Source organism: Myodes glareolus, chromosome 21 (assembly GCF_982192425.1).
Source record: "Myodes glareolus chromosome 21, mMyoGla1.1, whole genome shotgun sequence".
NCBI lineage: Eukaryota > Metazoa > Chordata > Mammalia > Rodentia > Cricetidae > Myodes > Myodes glareolus.
The window spans coordinates 17,751,190-17,769,672 of record NC_142046.1 but is presented as its reverse complement, the minus strand read 5'-3'; the positions used below and the strand labels follow the sequence as shown (position 1 = coordinate 17,769,672).

Genomic DNA, 18,483 nt, shown 5'->3' with positions numbered 1-18,483 from the left:
GGACACCAGAACCTTACTGGTAAGCCACAGCCACATAGCAATATACAGATTAATAGAAATGGATTGATTTAAGATGTAAGAGCTCGCTAGGAATATGCCTGAGCTATTGGCCAAACAGTGTTGTAATTAATATAGTTTCTGGTGATTATTTGGGTCTGGGAGGCCGGAAAATGAAAGCACTCTCCATTTACACTTCTGAGGACCAGAATCATTTTCCCTTACAGACAAAGTAAGGGATGCTGGGAGACAGGACTAGATGAGAGCCCTTGTGAAAATTTTCTCCCCAGGGAGATGTACACAATGTACACCCCTCCCTCATAAGGTCCCAGCAAAAGACCAAAGTACAGTTCTACTAAAATTCACCTCTGGGAAAGCATTGAGTTTGTTGGACTTATTTATAGATCACAGGTGAGGCATTACTACCTGGAGTGTGGAAACAACCCAACAGCTGTGTTGGGAAGTCTTCACGCAGCATGGATCACGGATTCCTGCTAGCCATGCAGATGGCCTGTACCTCAGTTAACTTCCCCAGCCTATGTAGACACCAGTATCCCCCCAGCCAACTAAGGCCTTGCACACTTAGGACAGAATGGCATACAAAAGTCTGAGAGCGGCCCCTAGAATTTCAGAGGAGATGCCCTTCTTCTCTGAGGGAACCTCGGTAGTCCACGGGCTCAATCGTGATAGGCCTTGTAAGCAGGCGCAACTGATCTGGTGGAGATGGTATCTGTTCTGCTCAGAGTATTATGTCATACAACAGGAGCTGATGAGGCCAGAGCCTCTCTTCCCGCCTCAATGGGTGGGAGAACCCTGAGAGTCGACTCTTCCAGCTTTGGGAGTGGTCTGAGTGGGGTTGGTGCTGTGGGGTGGCCCCCATAGACTTCTGTGTCTGAATGCTTGGCAAATAGAGGGTAGCATTACCAGGAGGTGTGGCCTTGTTGGAGGAAGTGTGCCACTGTGGAGGGGGCCTTTGAGGTCTCATATGCTCAAGCTGTGCCTAGGGCAGCTCTAACTTTCCTTCTGTTGCCTATGGATCAAGATGTAGAACTCTCAGCTCCTGCCCCAGCACCGTGTCTGCTTTCCTGCTGCCGTGCTTCTCATCATGCCAGTAATGGACTAAACCTCTGGAACTGTAAGCCAGCCCCAGCTAAATGTTTTCCTTTATAAGAGTTGCTGTGGTCACGGTGTCTCTTCACGGCAATAGAATCCCTAATTAAGGCAGTTGGGCATATTACATTTGAAACTAGAATCATCTGGAAAGTTCTCCTTTATGACAGAGGGAAGTGAGCCTAGAGCACTGTTTGGTGACCTTCCAGTTGGCAGATGTTGGAAGGTTCCAGTTGAGCCTGTGCCTAGTCTGGTATTCACAGCACCATTCCCTGGCCGATAGGAGGGGCACATCCAACTTTGTAGACAGATGGGGGACCCTGTGTCCTCATTGGCATGGTCATAGCAGGGAAGAGAAGCTAGAGCAAGGCTCTGGGGCATTGGAGGTTGGAGAATGTATCTTTATTTGGCTTCCTATAAATGGCCTTTGGGGAAAGAGCTTGTGCTTTCTCCAGCAAGGCACATGGTGGGGTTTGGTTAGAACCTTTGACCTTGGCGCTCAAACCTGGGGTGGGATGGCCTGACTTTTTATCAGCTGAGCTCTATGAAGACTCACCTTCACACACTTGGCTGGCTGTACACCCCTTGCACAAATGGCTTTGTAGGCTGCACCCTTGCCTGCAGCCAAAGTGTCATGTCTTCAGACAAAGTGAGGCTGTTGCCGAACCGGGGGCCTAATTGTGTCTCAGCCTTGGCACCCTAGATGGAGTCCAGCAATTTTGGTTGAGGCTCTCCCTACTCTAGCGACAAGTACCAGTTAGAAAGGGGAGATGTGTGGATGGGCTGAGCTATGAATAGGATGTCTGGTTCCTGGAGGGCAGGCTTCTCGGGGTGAGGCATCTGAGAAGAGCTTGTGCAAGGGAAGAGCAGTGTAGCTGCGGAGATGGGTCTGGGAATTCCCACCTCCCTTCCCACTCACCCACCTAAGCCTGCAATAGAATTATCTTTCCCGCCGCCTGACATGCGGCCAGACACTGATAAGCCGGGCTCAGAGGTGGCCCTACTGTTGAAAAGGGATGGTGTTTCTCACAGAGCAGGATTAACCTTGGTCACTAATTAACCCAGCTGTTTCCCGTCAGGGCAGTCCCTCCCTCCCACACATTCCCTCCCTGGTTGGGAGAAAGCTTGAGGTTTCACTGTACCCACACACGAGTGACCCCACGGGTGACCCCAGGGTCATAGTGCACAGCCCCGCCTGTGGGTGAGGGCTGCAGGCCACAGCGATAGGCCAGGCCTGAAGTAGCTCCCAAGGAAGCCACATGTGACGTCTGCCTTCAGATTAGCATACATGGCTTGTCTACAAAAGGGGGGATGTGGGTTAAAACTGGGGTCAGCAAGCTATGGTCGCTGTGGCTTCCATGTTGTGGCCATAACACCCAGGCCGTCCACAGCTGGTGTGTCTTTCTGAGCTAATGACTTCACAGAGACTTGAATAATGCACCAGCATCTGCCGCCCGTATATGGTCACTTGGAAGAGGCTGGCCCAGACTAGAGTCTACTGGGGACTCTAGAGTTAATTGGGAAGTACAGACAGACAGCAGTACAAGACTGTGGGAGCAGGGTCTCCAATCAAGAGCAGTGGGAGAAACCAGAGTTTGACAGATAGGCATCCTCGGATCTCATCTGGGTTATACTGATGAATTTTCCAGAGCAGGCAGAAGCCTTGTACAAGTTAAGAGCTTGCTCCAGTCTACTGCCTACCCTATGTGATTCATTTCCAAGGACCTGACTCCTTACTCTCCCATCAGCGCGCTCTCTCTCTCTCTCTCTTTCTCTCTCTCTCTCTCTCTCTTTCACACACACACACACACACACACACACACACACACACACACACACAAAGCCGCTTTCGTTAGAACTGTCTGTGGGGTTGAGGGTACTTTTCAGTCACACCTCATCTCCCTGTATGGTCTCAGAGCCACCAAGGAGGTTCAGGTAACAGTTAAAGCTAAGATTACAGTGTGCACACTCTGTGCTCACCCGGGAGACTTTCACAGCACGGATTTGTTGCCTGCTTTGCCAGAATCCAGTACCGAAGAAGCTGAGGTTAGAGAGGAAAGAGATCGCTTAAGCTCACCTAACAGGCCTGCATGGTCCTGCAGGAACTGGTTCATCGGTCTCCCGGAGGGTTGAAATGTGTCCTCCACCAGTCAGGGATAGAGGAATGTGTTATATGTTTGCACATCTAAACTTCCTGAGTTTCCTTCATCAGAACTTTGGGAGGGGGAGGCATGTCTTCAAACCCTGTAGAAAGAATGGGTTCGGAAACCCCATTGGCTATATGGTCTCCTCTCAGAACTTCTATTGCTGTGACCGCCACAGAATCCAGAAGCCTCTGTGTAGCTACTATGTTACCTTAACCATGTTGAACATTGGAGCTTAATGTTGGCCCTGGGTTCCACCATCATCCACCTTAACCCTGCATGCCTGTGTCTTGTGCCATTCTGAACTCGCCTCCCCGACTTGTGGCCCATTTACCTCAGAATCTTTGTCCCTCCACGCCTTTAGTCTCCACTGTCTTTGCCCATGGGCTAGGGTGAGGCCGGAGAGGACTTGCCCTCTGCATAGAAAGATGCTGTCTCCATCCCTCCCACCCACCCTCCGTCCAGCAATTGCTCATGGCCTCTGAGGTGACGGAGACTTTCCTGGGGATGGACTCACTCAGCCTGGCAGCGAGGGCAACGTGAGCTTTCTGGAATCTTGGTTTAGGAGGGGAAAAGTAGGTCAGCCATCCAGATTAGGCAATCGCTGACTCGCCTTACCCCAGGCCTCCCTGAGCAGCCCGTCTCTCAGGGAAGGCCTTCTTCAAACCCATACCCACCACCCGCCCCAAAGGGAGCCTGTGCTTCTCTTTACAAGAAGCAGTCTGGCGACAAGTCCCAAATCCAGCCACTAGTGGCCTCGGTGAAGGAAGAGCTGGTGAGTCATCCAAGCTAGGGGTAAAGGCATCCCAAAAGCCCAGATGTGGAGACCGCGTCCAAACTCTAGTCTGACACTCCCTATCCTCCCCCGGATCCTGACTACCTCAGAGCTGCACAGCAGGCAAGGCGTCCACAGCTTCAGGGACACGAGGCTATTGTCAGAATTAGTGTGGTGTTAGGTCTGCATTGGGTCTGCACAGCCCCCAACACAGGCCACGTGCTTCATTACAGGATCTGTCTGTGGTACCATACCACCATTTATTTATTATTTATAGGCACTTGCCTGTCTATATGGGAAGAGGAACAGGGAGCCAGGAGTCAGGAATCTTGGGCTCTTGCTTAGCCACACACACAGCCACGATGTGGGCAACTCTTGACTTCTGCAGGCCTTCTGCGTTCTCCCGGTTGATTTATTCTGAGGTAGAGAAGACAGCATGTGTCTGAAAGAATTATATAAACTGTTGTGTTTCCCATTGCTCTCTCCAAACATGATCTGTCCACCCGACTTTCAACCTAGCCTTGATAATTGCTTTAATTTGTTCAAAACATAAGCAAAAATCCTGTGTTTTGTACCCAGGACGTCCAGTGGCTGGTCTAAAGGAAGGCCCACAGTGCCGTCTTTTGTGAGGACCGTTCTGGTTCCTGCTGGCGTCAGGAGAGAAGTTCTCTAGCCTGGTGAGTCTCAGTTAGGGGCTATAATACCCCCAGCAGCCTCCATGGCCTGACTGAAAAGTGGCCTGAGGCATAGGCTTTGAACTATCCACACTCGAGCTTAATGTTCGAGTTCCAATAGGAACCTTTACCGTTCCCTATTTGGCGCAAAAGTGGCCATGCTCTTAAGTCACACTCTTAAGGCCTATGCTAAGAACTGGTTTCTGTTTCCCAAGAGGGCGTCTGGAGGGCCTGGATGGGAAGGTGAGGTGTGGCCAAGTCAATGAGGGCTTTATTCACGGTAAGGGTGACTTTATTTCCACGATGGGGGACCCTCAGACGAACAAGTCTGGGAATAGCCTTGTATGATCTGACACGTGTCAGGTAAAGGAAAATAATCTCCCACTCCATAACCCCACTCTGTCGTCTCTCCTTCTGGCTCGTGCAGAGCAATTTTTCTTCCACGTGTCAACCCTCCAGATATCTATCTGCATGCAGCTGGTGAGGAAGACGGTGTCTGAGGAGAACAGATGGCCGCCTCTCAGGAAATCCTAGCTTTGAAGGAGATAGGAGGAAAACTTGCCTTGCCACCTGGCAGGGAAAATGGTGTTCGTCCCTAGCAACCGGGGGAGAGCGAGGTCAGAAACCAGGACCATACCGGGGATGATTTGACGATTCAGGACAAAGACCTCGCTGCACACAGTCCTACCATGCCCGATGTTAAGCCACCAAATGATACCACGGGACACAGCTAACAGGGCATCAGCCATCTATGGCCAATATCACAGCCTCCTCACGGTCAGAAGAATTTGACTGGCAGTTGGGGGTCAGATTAGGGCTGCCGGGATCTGCAGGAGCAAAGGAGAGGGTCAACCCAGAGGTCCCAGAATAGGGACTTCTATCAGATTGTTCCCAATGTCACCCTGGGCAGGCACAGACCTGCGAACCCACCGAATCCCTGCGACAATCCTATTGGCTCTCCTGTCACAAACCAGGAAATTGAGTCATTGCCCAAGGAGCGCCAGGCTCTCAGGAAATGTTCTATTTCACCTCCCTCTTGAGCAAGGAGACGAAAGGAGGCAGCACCTGGACCTCAGGTTTGCAGGGAGAGGAGCCTCTGGGGGACAGGAATGCCAGTGGAGGAATCAGGCAGCCAGCCGTGGGAAAGCTGGAGGCTAACTGCTGGGTACCTTTCTTCTGTTCCTTCCCTCCGTCTTCGAGGTCCACAAACTCTGCAGCTCCCCACCTGGGGTGGGAAGTCAGGCTGCTGCTGTTGAGACCTGCAGGAGTGGAAAGTCTGCAGCCGGGATCTGCTGCTTCTCATTAAAACCAACCTCCTTGTTGACAAAAATAAAGAGAACCAAATCACTGCCAGCACGCACCATCTGCGGGTTGCTTTAATTTTCCAGCGAGGAGCTAGAGCCCAGGGATTCAAACTGGCCTAAGCCCATAGGCTTCAAAGAGTATGGGGGCAATCCTAAATGGGAAGGGTCCTTGGCTGGGTGCCCTAGTAAATGAGAACACCTCCTTAGGGGGGGCAGCAGTCAGAGATGCCCAAACCCAGGGTCTCATTAACACTCGTTTCCCAACATTCTGGTACATTTTCCTTGGCGCACGGCTTCAATTTTCCTAACCCAGAGGTGACAGGAATGCAGAATGGATGTCATGGTGAGCTTGCTGCAGTGCCAGCGTTTTTGAGCCTAAGAGGCCACTAATGGGTGGCCAGCTCATGGTGCTGGGTACCTGAGAGGACAGCACCTGGGAGGCAAAAAGGCCAAGTCAGCAGGGCAGGGGTGGGCACCAGGCAGGGCGGATACTCATCTCTTCCTCCACCAAGCTGAGATTCCAGCCTGCCTCTCACAGTTCCGAGTTTCTGGTCTCCAGAGCCAATCGGACATGGAGGAACAGGTCTACTGTGCAGGATTCTGTGTCTTGAAGCTCTTGAGACAAAACAGCACCACCTGAGGACATGGACAACACCAATGTATTCTCCCCTGGTCTTGGAGGCCAAAGGTCAGGATGGCAGGCGTGGAAGGGTCAGCTCTGTCTGGGAGTTCCTGGTCTCAGCATCTCCTGCTTATCCCATCTTTACATGGCCCCTCCTCCCCTCTGTGTGTCTCTTCTCTGCGCTTTTCATGTAAGGACACCTGTTACTGGACTTAGTGCCACCTGAGCTATCCATGCCGGTGCCGTTACGTAAGTTTTCACTGATGCCTGCAATCACCTGTCTTCCAAATTAGGTCAAAGCCACAGCCGAATGCCCACCTTACTAAGCTCATTTTGCCAGATAATTACGACGCTATTCCCTGCTTCTTCTCTGTCCAGCTTCCCTGGGGACGATGTCCTGCTTTTTTTTTTTCTCTCTTTCGGCACATCCTCCTGCCCACTTCTCCTAGGCATTCAGAACCAACCAGAAGACACTTTTCATGTCCAGTGTCTCCCAGAAACTCACTGAACACCGGCCCAAGTCTGACCTTCTCTGATGTGGACGTGGGTGGACAAAGGATCTCACATGATGCTTGGGAGCGGACTAGAGCTGGACAGGCCTGGGCAGACTTCTCATCTGCTCCCAGCCTCACCCTGCAAATCTCCCCAAGGCTCACTCCTTTTCCTGTATCCATGCTCCCCGGAGCATCCTACATTTCTTGTTGCAGATTGTCCAGGCCATTGACATAGTGGAACTGGCTCCACAGCCACGACCCTCAGGGTTTCTCGCTGTGTTTTTACTCTGTGGATGCTCCAGGATTCATGTGCTGGCTAGTTTTATGTCAACTTGATGCTATCTGGGGTCATTTTGGAAGAGAAAACCCCAGTTGAGAAAATGCTCCCACCACACTGGCCCAAGGGAAGTGTGGGGTGTATCTTCTTGATTGATGACTGATGTAGCAGAATCTAGATCACTGTGGGCGGTGCATCACTGGGTTATTTAAGAAAGCAGGCGGAGCGAGCCATGGACAGCAAGCCAGGAAGCAGAGTTACTCTGCTTTAGTTCCTTCCTCCCTTCAGGTTCCTATTCGAGTTCCTGCCCTGACTTCCCTTCATGTTGGACTACAAGCTGTAAGCTTAAGTAAACCTTCCCTCCCAAGTGCTTTTGGTTATGGTGTTTTATCAAAGCAATAGAAACCTAATTCAAACACGCCAGAACTCCCGGCTTGAGTTTGTTAGGAACATGACACATAGGGTTGGCTGGTTCCTCATTAGGACCAGAGGGAGGCCTGACGACTGTGTCTTCTATGTCCTCTTCTTACTGAATCCAGCTTGGATGGTGGCAGCAGATGTGCAGGTTTTCCTGGTTGTGTCCCCACCTGTTTAAGAATGGCCTAGACCCTGTACCTCTTCCTCATTCCAACTCATGATAGGAGAGATGCCTGAAGAACATGCCGCTGGGTCATTAGTTACCTGAGCCCAGGCCCACCGCTGGTTCTTCCTACAAACCCAGCTCCTCCCAGCTGACTCCATCTCAGTTCATCTGAGATACTCTGCACTCTAGGCTGTCTCCTTGGCCAAGAGGCCTCATGAGAGCAGTGTCCATATGTTCTTAATATCACAAAAGACCACAGATTGGATAGCTTAAAAAGCAAGCTCATTCTCATTAAGGTCTAGAGCCTACCTATCAGTCTAATATCAGGGTGTAGACAGGACCATATGCTCTCTAGAGCAGTGGTTCTCAACCTGTGGGTCGTGACTCCATTAACAACGTTCTATCTCCCCCCAAAATTTACATTATGATTCATAACAGCAGCAAAATCACAGTTATGATGTAACAATAAAAATAATTTTGTGGTTGGCGTCATCACAACACGAGGAACTGCATTAAAGAGTCGCAGCGTTAGGGAGGTTGGGAACCACTGCTCTAGAGGCTCCAGGGGCAGATCTTCCAGCCTGCCTGGCTCCTGATGGCTCCAGATCCCATGGCTTTATGTGAGCATCACCCCAGCTGCTCTACCGTCACCACAAATGTGTCAGTTATTTGCTGCCTCCCTCTTGGGAGGATACCCTTGAGGGCATCTGGGCCCCACCGACTAACTCAAGATGGGCTAGCTCAGCTGCATCTTTCCAAAACTTTTTCCTAGGCATGACAACAGTCCCAGGCTGGTGATGTGGCTGTGGTTCTCTCCACTGTCAGTCACTGGGGGCGCCCACCTCGTCTCCACCTTCTTCCCCTCACACCTGCCTTATGGTGCAGCAAGCTGATCATCGCCTTCTTCCAACCTGCCTAGAGGTAGACAGCAAGGGCACACATCTTAGGGACCATGCTGGCAGCGGGACTCTGGATCTCCACCTAGAAATCCTATGGCTCTAAGTGCCACTTGAAGGTCCTGGATGCTCTTTTTGCTATGGCTCAAGTGGGGACCAAAGATGAGGGGGCAGTACCTGGAACTGAGGAAATACTTGTCTGTAAGATGAGACCATGAGTTTTCTCTCTAGAACCCACCAAAAGCAGACAGCAGAAAGACATGGAGCTAGAAGGATTGCTCAATGGTTAAGAGCGCACATTACTCTCACAGAGGACATGAGTTTGGGCTTCAGCATTCACATTTGATGTCTTCAGCTTCAGGTTACCTGATGCTTTTTTGGTCTCCTCAGCCACCTGAATATGTGTACATACTAACTCTCTCACACACATACGTAAACACATACATAAAAATACTAAGTCTTTCTTTAAAGGGACATGAACATGGTGATGTAAGCTTGTATCATCAATGCTGGGGGACTGGAGACAGAAGAATCCCTGGGGCTCAATGGCCAGACAGGCTAGAATACCCTGGTAAACACCAGGTCTCAGCTAAAGACTTGATCTCAAAAGAGAAAAAGCAAAATAATTGTCTTCTAAAGAATGACACTAAGGTTGACTTCTGGCCACTACACATGCACCCATTATTCACAAGCATGTGCACTTGCACATGCACACTCACACACCATTAAGGGGTCAGATAGGTAGATTGTTGTAGAGTCTCACCAATGTCACCATCCTCCTTTTCTTCATCCTGCTCCTCGCTGACTTCCTCCCACCCTCCCCTAATCGCATACATCATTCTCTCAGCCAAGCTTTCCCTACGAACCAAGCTCAGTGACTTTAAGGAACAAGTGAATTTTCAGCTTCTGGGTGAGACTCGTTTGAGAGACTTGTTTTAAAGGCTAGATCCCATTTTTAAATTTCCTCTTATGGAAGAAAATCTAAGAGGGCAGATATTTCCATCAAAAACATTGGTTTAATGCTCAAAATGAAAACAAATAAAGTTAGAGCCTTCTGGAAAAACCAACAGTCCCAGTTGGAGTTTGGCAGGCACGGCCATCTCACACTGCTCTCAGCCCAGTGGCCAGTCCATTTGCCAGCTGAGCCCTCCTGCTGGGCACAGGCTCTCGGGGCACAGGACGCTGGGTGGCATCTACCCTGGCACCCAGCTGCACGGCAGCCCTTATTTACCCTTTGTTCCTGGCCACAGCGGTGGAGCCCAGCATCTTCTTGGCTCAAGGGGATGGAGGGACTAGAGGGCTTGGGGCACAGTGCCTGTCTTACTGTGACTGTAATGGGTTGACGGGTGGCACCGTGTTCTAGGCTTGCATCTAAAGCCCTGGAGTTAAGAATGCGACTTAATTTGCAAATGGATTATGCACATGCGCTTCAGTTAAAGACCTTGAGATGATGGTAGGGGCATCTTGGACTGCACACGTCTGTCACAAATGTCCTTCCTAGAAAGACCTAGAGTAATTACAAAGCAGACAAGGTGGTGTGGAAACCAAGGTGGACTTTGGTACCCTGTCAGAGAAACCTGTCACAAACAGGAGGAGAAGAGGTGTGAGGGGCCCTCCAAGTGCCTCTAGAAGGCAGGTGACACACATTGACTTGTAGTCCTTGGGCTGGAGAGGCGGCTTTTGTTGCTTTTAGTTCTAGGTTTGTTCAAGTCACAGCCCAAGGCGCTTTGGTGTGGTCACTGTCCTAGAACTGAGAGCACAGCTCAATGCTGCTGCCAGTGAGTAGGGTTGTATCAACACTCTCAGGATGCCTGCCTGGCCAGGTTGTCCCAATGCCCAGGGTGAAGAATGTACTGGGGTCAAGCGAGATTACCACAGGCTTGGGTACTAAGCATCTACCGCTTATTCTTTAGTTGACTTCATAACTAAGAACCGTGTAAGACGTATCTGCAGCTCTGGGAGAGCTCAGGGTGTGCTCATTGTACTTGGGGGGACCCAGTTCCAAATTTCACCAGGACCTTATGAAGTGACATCAGTCAACAAACTAATGTCCTCAGGCCTCAGTGTGGGTCAGACGGTGAGCAGATGGGTGGGACCAGAAATCCATGACATCCCTTGGTGCCTTGCTCAGGAGAGTTTCAGGTCTTGGGGAGGCTTGCCTAGAGTTGAGCTTCGAGGGATTCTTAGGATGTGTGCACCAGTAGTAGTGGCTGCTGGGAAGGAAGGATATAGAACCTGGCTGTTAGCAGCAACAGGTGTTATAGATTTGGACAGGTACAAAGCTCCGCTGTCCAAGATCAGCTAGGTCCCTAAGGTCCCAGTTTGGTCATTTTTGAAACAGGAGTAGTTGCCTTTGAATCCCTCATAGCGGATGCTCAATTCCTAGGACCAGACGGGTGACCGGGGCGTCAGCAGTAGCTGTGTAGAGGAAGTGTGTACGGAAGTGTTAAGGGAGGGAGAGTCAAGTCTTTACGGCAGAGCCGTAAACTGGTAGAGCCCCATTCTTCTCCCATGCTGGGCATCTTGGGCCCTGGTTCCTGTATCTGTGGTCTGTGAAGGGCAGAGGGGGCCAGGTCTCATGCAGGTGTGAAGGGCTCCATTAGTCTTGGCTGAAGGCACGCTGTGATGGATAGTGTCTGGGGTGACATTTGTGCATCACCTGTGGGTCCCTGTAGCCCTTGCTCCCTGGAGTTCCAGGACATTGTTCTCCATCCTGGACCCTGCCTTCCCACCCCTAGTCCAGATCTCCTCTATTTCTCCTCTACTGTTTCTCTATGGTGGTGATAAATACCATGACCAGAAGCAACTTAAGGAGGAGAGGGTTTATTTGACTTACAAGCCCCAACCACCGTCCATCGCTGAGGGACTCAAGTGGTACCCGGAAGGTGGAGACTGAAGCAGAGACCATGGAGGAATCCTGATGATTGGCTTGTTCCCAATCTCAGATTCTACTATCCTTTCTATATCTCCCAGGACCACCTGTCCAGGGATGGCACCACCCACAGGGGGCTGAGCCTTCCCATGTCAATCACATCAATCAACAATCACAAAAAAAATGATGCACAGGTGTGTCCCAGGGCAATCTGGGGAGGAAATTCCTCAGCTGAGGTGCTTTTCTCCTAGGTGACTGTGGTTTGTGTCAAGGTGACAAAGACTAATTCGTACACCTTCCTAAAAGTGACTGTTTTCTGAGTGCAGGTGCTATAAGGCCTCTTCCTCCTGGGACTTTATCCATCCCCAAACTCCCCACACAAGGGCTGGCTGGCTCGGCAGGAGCTGCCTACAATCCTGGCCACCATGCACATCCCATCCTGTGGGGCAGATCTGGTGAGATCAGAGTCCTGTGTGAGAGGGTCGTCACAGACAAACAGGGATTTTGGTGACTTCACTGATCCTGTAGACAGTCCTCTGCAGTATGGTACTATCCCTACCTCTGCAGGCGGTTCTTAAAGAGACAAAACAGGAATTTCTCCCATGGACATTTTCCTTGGCCTGCAGTCTCAAGCCGGCTCTGTAAAACAGACTACGGGAGACGATCCGTGTGCCAGCTGCCACCGTCTGGAAAACGCATCTCAGGACGCTGTCGTCTGATTCTCTGCAAACTTGCTTTTCATGCCAAAAGTCAGCCTACTGTCTCCTGGGCTGTTTTGCCTGGAAATCCCATCATTTTTCAAAGGCTTGTTTGGCCCCGGTGGGGAAAGGCTAGCCAGACTAGGTTAAAGAAGCCAGTCTTGGTGAACAGGACATGGAAACAGCTTGGTGCAGGGAGTGGCTGGACACTCAGAGGGAAAAATCCAGGGCTATCCTCTCCCTTCTGTCCCAAACCTGCCACTTAGCTTCTCATCTGAGTCTTTGGGAATCCCAGAATCGGTTTCACCACCTCAATTCACAGGGGACAAACATCTCGTGTGTCCAGGGCTGGCAGTAGTGGTATGTGCAACCGTGGCACTGACCCGACCTCTGAACACTAGCGGAAGGATGGACGGATAGAGCTATTCCCTGGGCATAACACAAAGGCAACCCCGCTGGCATGAATATCCCTAGCCATAACTCAGAGCCACAGCTAATGCATGACTTTCTGTGTCTACTGTAGAGCCACAGAGGCCTGTGACCTGTTGGAGGGCCAGTGGAGCCCTACCTAAGGACAGCAGTTTGGGATACTTTATACGTTTTGAGAAGGAGAGAAACACCTCCTACCCCTCAGAGCTCCCTCTTTGCCTCGTCTTCCCCTGGAGTCTCAAGTAAAGGCCCAATGACCTTCCCCACACACTCTTTTCACGAGAGCACAGCGATAGTCCACAAGTCTAACCATGATGGACTTTACAACTGATCTGATGATAATGGCAGCTGTTTTGCTTGCAGGACCGTGTTCTACAACAAAGGGTAACGGCATGTATGATTGGCTGGGACATGCAGGGGCCACTGGATGGAGGTCAGTCCTTCCATTTTGAATGCCGCTAGCAAGTGCATAGGGCCACACGAGACAGAAAGAGGAAAGCACAGACTACTCCCGTGACCATGGACCCTGGTGCAACATTGACAGCTGGTGCAGGTGCAGTCCACAGGCAGCTTGCAGGCCCCTAGAGCCTAAAGTCACACTGGCAATCAGGCTGAACAATGAGTAGATTTCCAAGGACTCGTCATTATAGCCAGATGCCAATGGGCACAGGAGGATGCTGGGTATGGGGCTGCCTGTACCTGAGTAGGATGTGACTTGGATGCTTCTGCTGGGAGGCAGGTGTTTGGAGTCTGTCTACCAGGAAAGGATAAGAATCCTGTGCCTAGAGAGCAGCTGCAGGGACTGGGCACTCATCTTGGCTCTGCCACAGTGAACTGAGTCATAGATTTGGTGTTCTGAGCAGACCCCTTGCGCCCTCTGACTCGCAACTTCCTCACCTATAGATGGGAGGAGTGAGCTCTCTTGTGACGTGGACCTGATGTAGGTTGGGGACTGTGTGGGGTGGTGTCAGCCGACCTTGGTGAAAGTCTTACACATGACTGAGGTTTTCCCATCCCCATGGAACTCAACAATGGAAGGGAGCCCATCCCCCTACCAATCTGTCCCTACATCAAAACACCCAACTGGGAGATTTTTCTCTGACTTTCCTGGTGAGATAAGAACTCCTTTCTCCCAAATTCAAGTTTGGACCCCATTAGGAACTTTGTTTGCCAGCATGGCCTAGTCACTGTGTGGCTTACTCCTCAGAGAAGATAAAACATGTATCTTAGGGTGTCTATTGCTTTGACAAAACGCCATGACCAAAGCAACTTGGGGAGGAGAGGATTTATTTGGCTTACAATTTATCATCAAAGGCATCAATATTGGAACACACGCAGGGAAGGAACATGGAGGCAGGAGCTGATGCAGAGGCCACGGAGGGGTGCTGCTTCCTGGATTGCTCCCCATGGCTTGCTCAGCCTGCTTTCTTACAGAACCCAGGATGACCAGTGCAGGGATGGCACCACTCACAGTGGGATGGCCATTCCCCAATCAATCACTAATCAAGAAAATGCCCTACAGTTGGATCTTACAGAGGTCATCTCATGAGGCTCCTTCCTTTCAGATAACTCTAGCGTGTGTCAAGTTGACATAAAACTGTCCAGCACATGTCTGTGTCATGAGCCACAAACCCAAGCTTCCCAGGGCTCCTGACAAGAACATTCCAGGACCTTGGAATGTACACTTAAGTTGGCTTCTCAGGGGCCAGCTTCCAGACTGTCAGAAGAGAAGCTCATGCGTGCTTGGGGAAAAGTGAGGCATTCCCCAAGGTAGACCTGGGAAGGTCACACTGCTGGTAACCATGTTGCTGACCTGTGGCAGCACTACCTGTCCACAGGGAGAGGCTGATCTTCTTGTAGGTGGGGGCAGGGCTACCCCAGATCAAAGGGATGTGGCGGGGCCTCATGGAGTGCCAGAAAGTTTCACTCAGTGAGGTGCATGGGAAAGAGAGGGTCAGAGGTCTCAGATTCATCAACACACATGCATGCCTATAGTACATGTAACACACACATGAACACATGCACTTAACTCAAACACATCATACACAATGCACATATACTTTACATTTGTGCACACACACTTATATATGTACACATGGATGCACACATTCCACATGACATGCACACACAGGCAAACAGTATACACAACATACATGTATGTACACGCCCCACTTGTGTACATATACACACATGTACACATCTCACTGCCATTCATACAACTCACACACATACACGGATTCCCTAACCATTTATCTGAACTATACGAGGTGCCTTTTAACATTTACTGCACCTTGCCTGGGTTTGTAATCTTGCTTTTGCTCTCATGCTTGCTTTTACCTCTCCTCTCTCTGTGCTGCCTTCTTACACAGCCTCTGAGCTGCACCCCAACCCTCCTCCTCGCTCCTATGCACTGTACGATGACCACTGTAGGGTATGTCCCCACTTAATTTAAGCAAAGTGTGGCTGAAGTTAGTACTAGTCACCTATGTTCAGATTCAAGAACCAGAGCACCGCCATCCTAACAATTCCTTTCAGTGACTGTACCCTCTGATTGCCTCTGTCCCGACTGCCTGTACCCCCTGACTACCTGTACCCCCTGACTGCCTGTTCCCTGACTGCTTGTCCCCTGACTGCCTGTCCTCTGACTGCTTCTGCCCCGACTGCCTCTACCCCCTGACTACCTGTACCCTCCTCGTTGGAAGAATGATGAGAGGTAAGGGCATTTAGTGAATCTCACAGCGGTCTGAAGATACAAGAGAAGAAAGGAGTCACAGTCAGGTCCCCATCACTCCCAAATCCTCCCGACTGCAATGTGTTCAAAAGCAGCAATGGCGTTGAGTCTGAAAGCCTTCTTAATTCACTCTGATTCTGTCTAAACAAACCCTGAAGCTCTTGGAGAAGGGCAGGGCCGTGAGTCAGACATTAGCAGGGCGTCCTGGGCCTGGAGAAATCTGGGAGAAACTCCTGTCTCTCTTTGCTCTGAATGGGGAGCTGTCAGCTCTGGAAGGGGACTTCTCCCTTGGCCTCCTTTTCCTTACAAGTGACTGGGCCGCCAGGGACAGTAGGCAGAGGGTGGGGTGGGATTTGAGGCTAACTTCATCTAATAACGTGGTTACCCTATGTCCACTTGAGGCCCCTCTGGGCATCCTTGACAATCGAGGTGGGGGAGAGGTGGAAGGCGGGTCCCTAACGCTAGGTTGACCTGTCAGTCACAGTCTAGGGAGCCCCTTTTGGCTGAGTTGCAAGTTGAGTCTCCGCCCAGAAGAGGAGCTCTCGGAACTCCTCCTTAAAGAGAAAGTTCGGCGTGGTAGAGCAATCTCTCTCTTTGGAACTCAAGCGATCAAACTTTGGCCAGGGAGTTGGGCGGGGGCGGGGGGCTCAACGCTGGTTCTTGGAGTTTGTCCACGTCGGGGCACCTGGGGCGGGAAGAATAGAGGACTAGAGTGGGCCATCGGGCTCCGAAGGCCGCCGCCCAGAGCGGGGAGAAAGAACGGGGGCGCCGCCCCCGTCCCACGTCCGCTCCCGCCCCGGGCCAGCCCCTTCCTCGCCGCGACTCGCCCGCTGTCCCCACCCCCTCGCCCGCGGCGCCCAGTGGGAGGCGGGGGCCGGCTTTGCTGAGCGGGGCGCTGGGCTCTGATTTGCTGCGGGCGTTGGGGATCGACAGCCTCCACCGTGTCTGCCAGCAGTGAGGGAGGGAGGGAAAGGGGGAAAAAGTGCTGGGCGCCGAAGGCGAGGTCCGCACTCCTCGTCCCCGCGACTGGCGCAGGACCTCACTCCAGCTGAGCGCCCACGGGGATCGGGTCGCGGGGTGGCAGCGGCGAGGAGGCCAAGGGACTAGGAGGAGGACAGGGCGCGCGAGAGCAGTCAGCGAGGGGGTCCCGGCCGTCCCGGGCCAAAGTCGATCCCCGCGCCGTGGGCGAGCGCGCCCGCCGCCCCTTCCAGGACAGACACCGCCGCGGGGAAGATAGGGCGGGCGCCGAGCTTCCTATGACTCCCTGAAGTTGTCGCGCTCCTCTCTGTGTCCACCACCCGGGCCGTGTCCCTGGTCCCGTGCATCGCGTGCGCCTCCCCGCTCCCCGGCCCGCTCACCCCGCTGGTATGGACGTACACACCCGCTGGAAAGCTGCGCGCCCGGGCGCCCCGCTTCTGTCCCCGCCTCTGCTCCTGCTCCTGCTGCTGCTGTGGGCGCCGCCTCCGAGCCGCGCAGGTAAGGGCGCTCAGGACTCGGGGGGACCGGGCCTCCGGGACTGTAGAACGCGCCGCTGTCATCCAAGGCGCTTTCGCCGCCGGCCTCCTCCGAGCCTGCAGAACTTTCCCCCTTGGCCTGTGGAATGCACCGGGCAAGACAACGAATACCATTCGTTGGGGGCCCGGGAGAGGGAACCCGGCCAACTCCATCCCCGCGGGCGTACCGCCCCCCTCCTCAAACGGGCCAGTTGGGTGGGGCTGTCGCGCGAGCCAAGGAAGAGTTCGCCTCGTGTTAGATTCGAGCAGAGGTGGTCACACTTTTGTCCCCAAACCTCACATTCCCTGTCCCACATCACAGGCGACCCGCTGCATCCCATGCAGCCCTTCCGTAGAAACTTCCCCTTTGAAAACTGGGAAGGGCCGCCCCCTAGAGTCAAAGACATTCAATTCCTTGGGGACTCCTGGGGGTGAAAGGGATCCCAGAAGTTTGAATCCCCAGCTATGGACTTCCCTCCGCACACACCCTCCCGCTGTCTGGGCTGACTCTTTACTTTCCCAGGGGACGAGGTTCCCTGTAGTCCCCGCCAAGCGTTCAGGAGGCACTGTGGAGCCCTGTTAGGTAGCAGGCCAACTCTGGTCCTAAGCAGACCGCAAACCTCCTAACCCCTTTAGTGGTAGTTTTCTTGGGCTCTCTGCCCAAAGATGGATTGAACGGAGAGCCGGGCCAGGAGTCTGGACTGGGAACTGCTCAGATGATCTGCAGATGTGAGACTCCTCCTGCCAGAATGGGCCCTTCGAAGGAGCCCTGATCCCTTGGGAAGAATCAGGGAGGCACTGACTGTCCCTGTCTGGGTTCCAACACTTTCAAGCACACGTCTGGGCAGCGATGCAATTCTCAGCATCACTTTTGTTAGTTAGCTGTGGGATAAATCTTCCCAGACCCCTAAGCACCATGGCCCAGGGCAGGAAGGCATCCAGGCATGCGCTGATAGGAGAGGTGAAGGCAGTTAGGAGTTCAGGCTGCAGAACAGCGGGTGGCTGCAGTGGACTGGACAGCTCTTGTCCAGGACAAGGCTCTTCTTAGCTGGCACTCCCAGGACTAGTGGGAGAACCATTTTCCATGCTCCATGGCCAATTATAATATTCTTCTCCTGCTTCCTGGCATCGTTAGTGCCCAGTGGGTATGTGATATAAACAAAAGTGGCCTGGAAGGGGCTCCAGGGCCTTGGGGAATGGAGGGAGAGCATGGCTGATGTCCACTTTACTGTGACTTAGACTAACTGACCTGGATTTTTGCAGGGTTCAGTTATCAGTAGGGGATGATGGAGACTCTCAGAAAAGTGAAGGAGAGACAGGATAGGGTCAGTCTCCCACCTCCCCCCACTCCCACAATGCTCCCCTGGTAACCATCCCTTCCTGG

At 52.3% G+C, this 18,483-nt stretch overlaps 1 protein-coding gene across 2 annotated transcripts in view; it reads left to right on the top strand.

Moving 5' to 3' along the window:
• The first annotated feature begins 16,655 nt into the window (after positions 1 to 16,655).
• The window catches only part of Col5a1 (collagen type V alpha 1 chain), a 153,006-nt gene continuing 151,178 nt past the window's right edge, over positions 16,656 to 18,483 (top strand). For both annotated transcript variants that reach the window (XM_087899820.1, XM_087899819.1), the window contains exon 1: positions 16,656 to 17,082. In XM_087899820.1, coding sequence (XP_087755946.1) covers positions 16,974 to 17,082 — 109 coding nt within the window. In that variant the 5' untranslated portion in view covers positions 16,656 to 16,973. The remainder of the gene's footprint in view (positions 17,083 to 18,483) is intronic.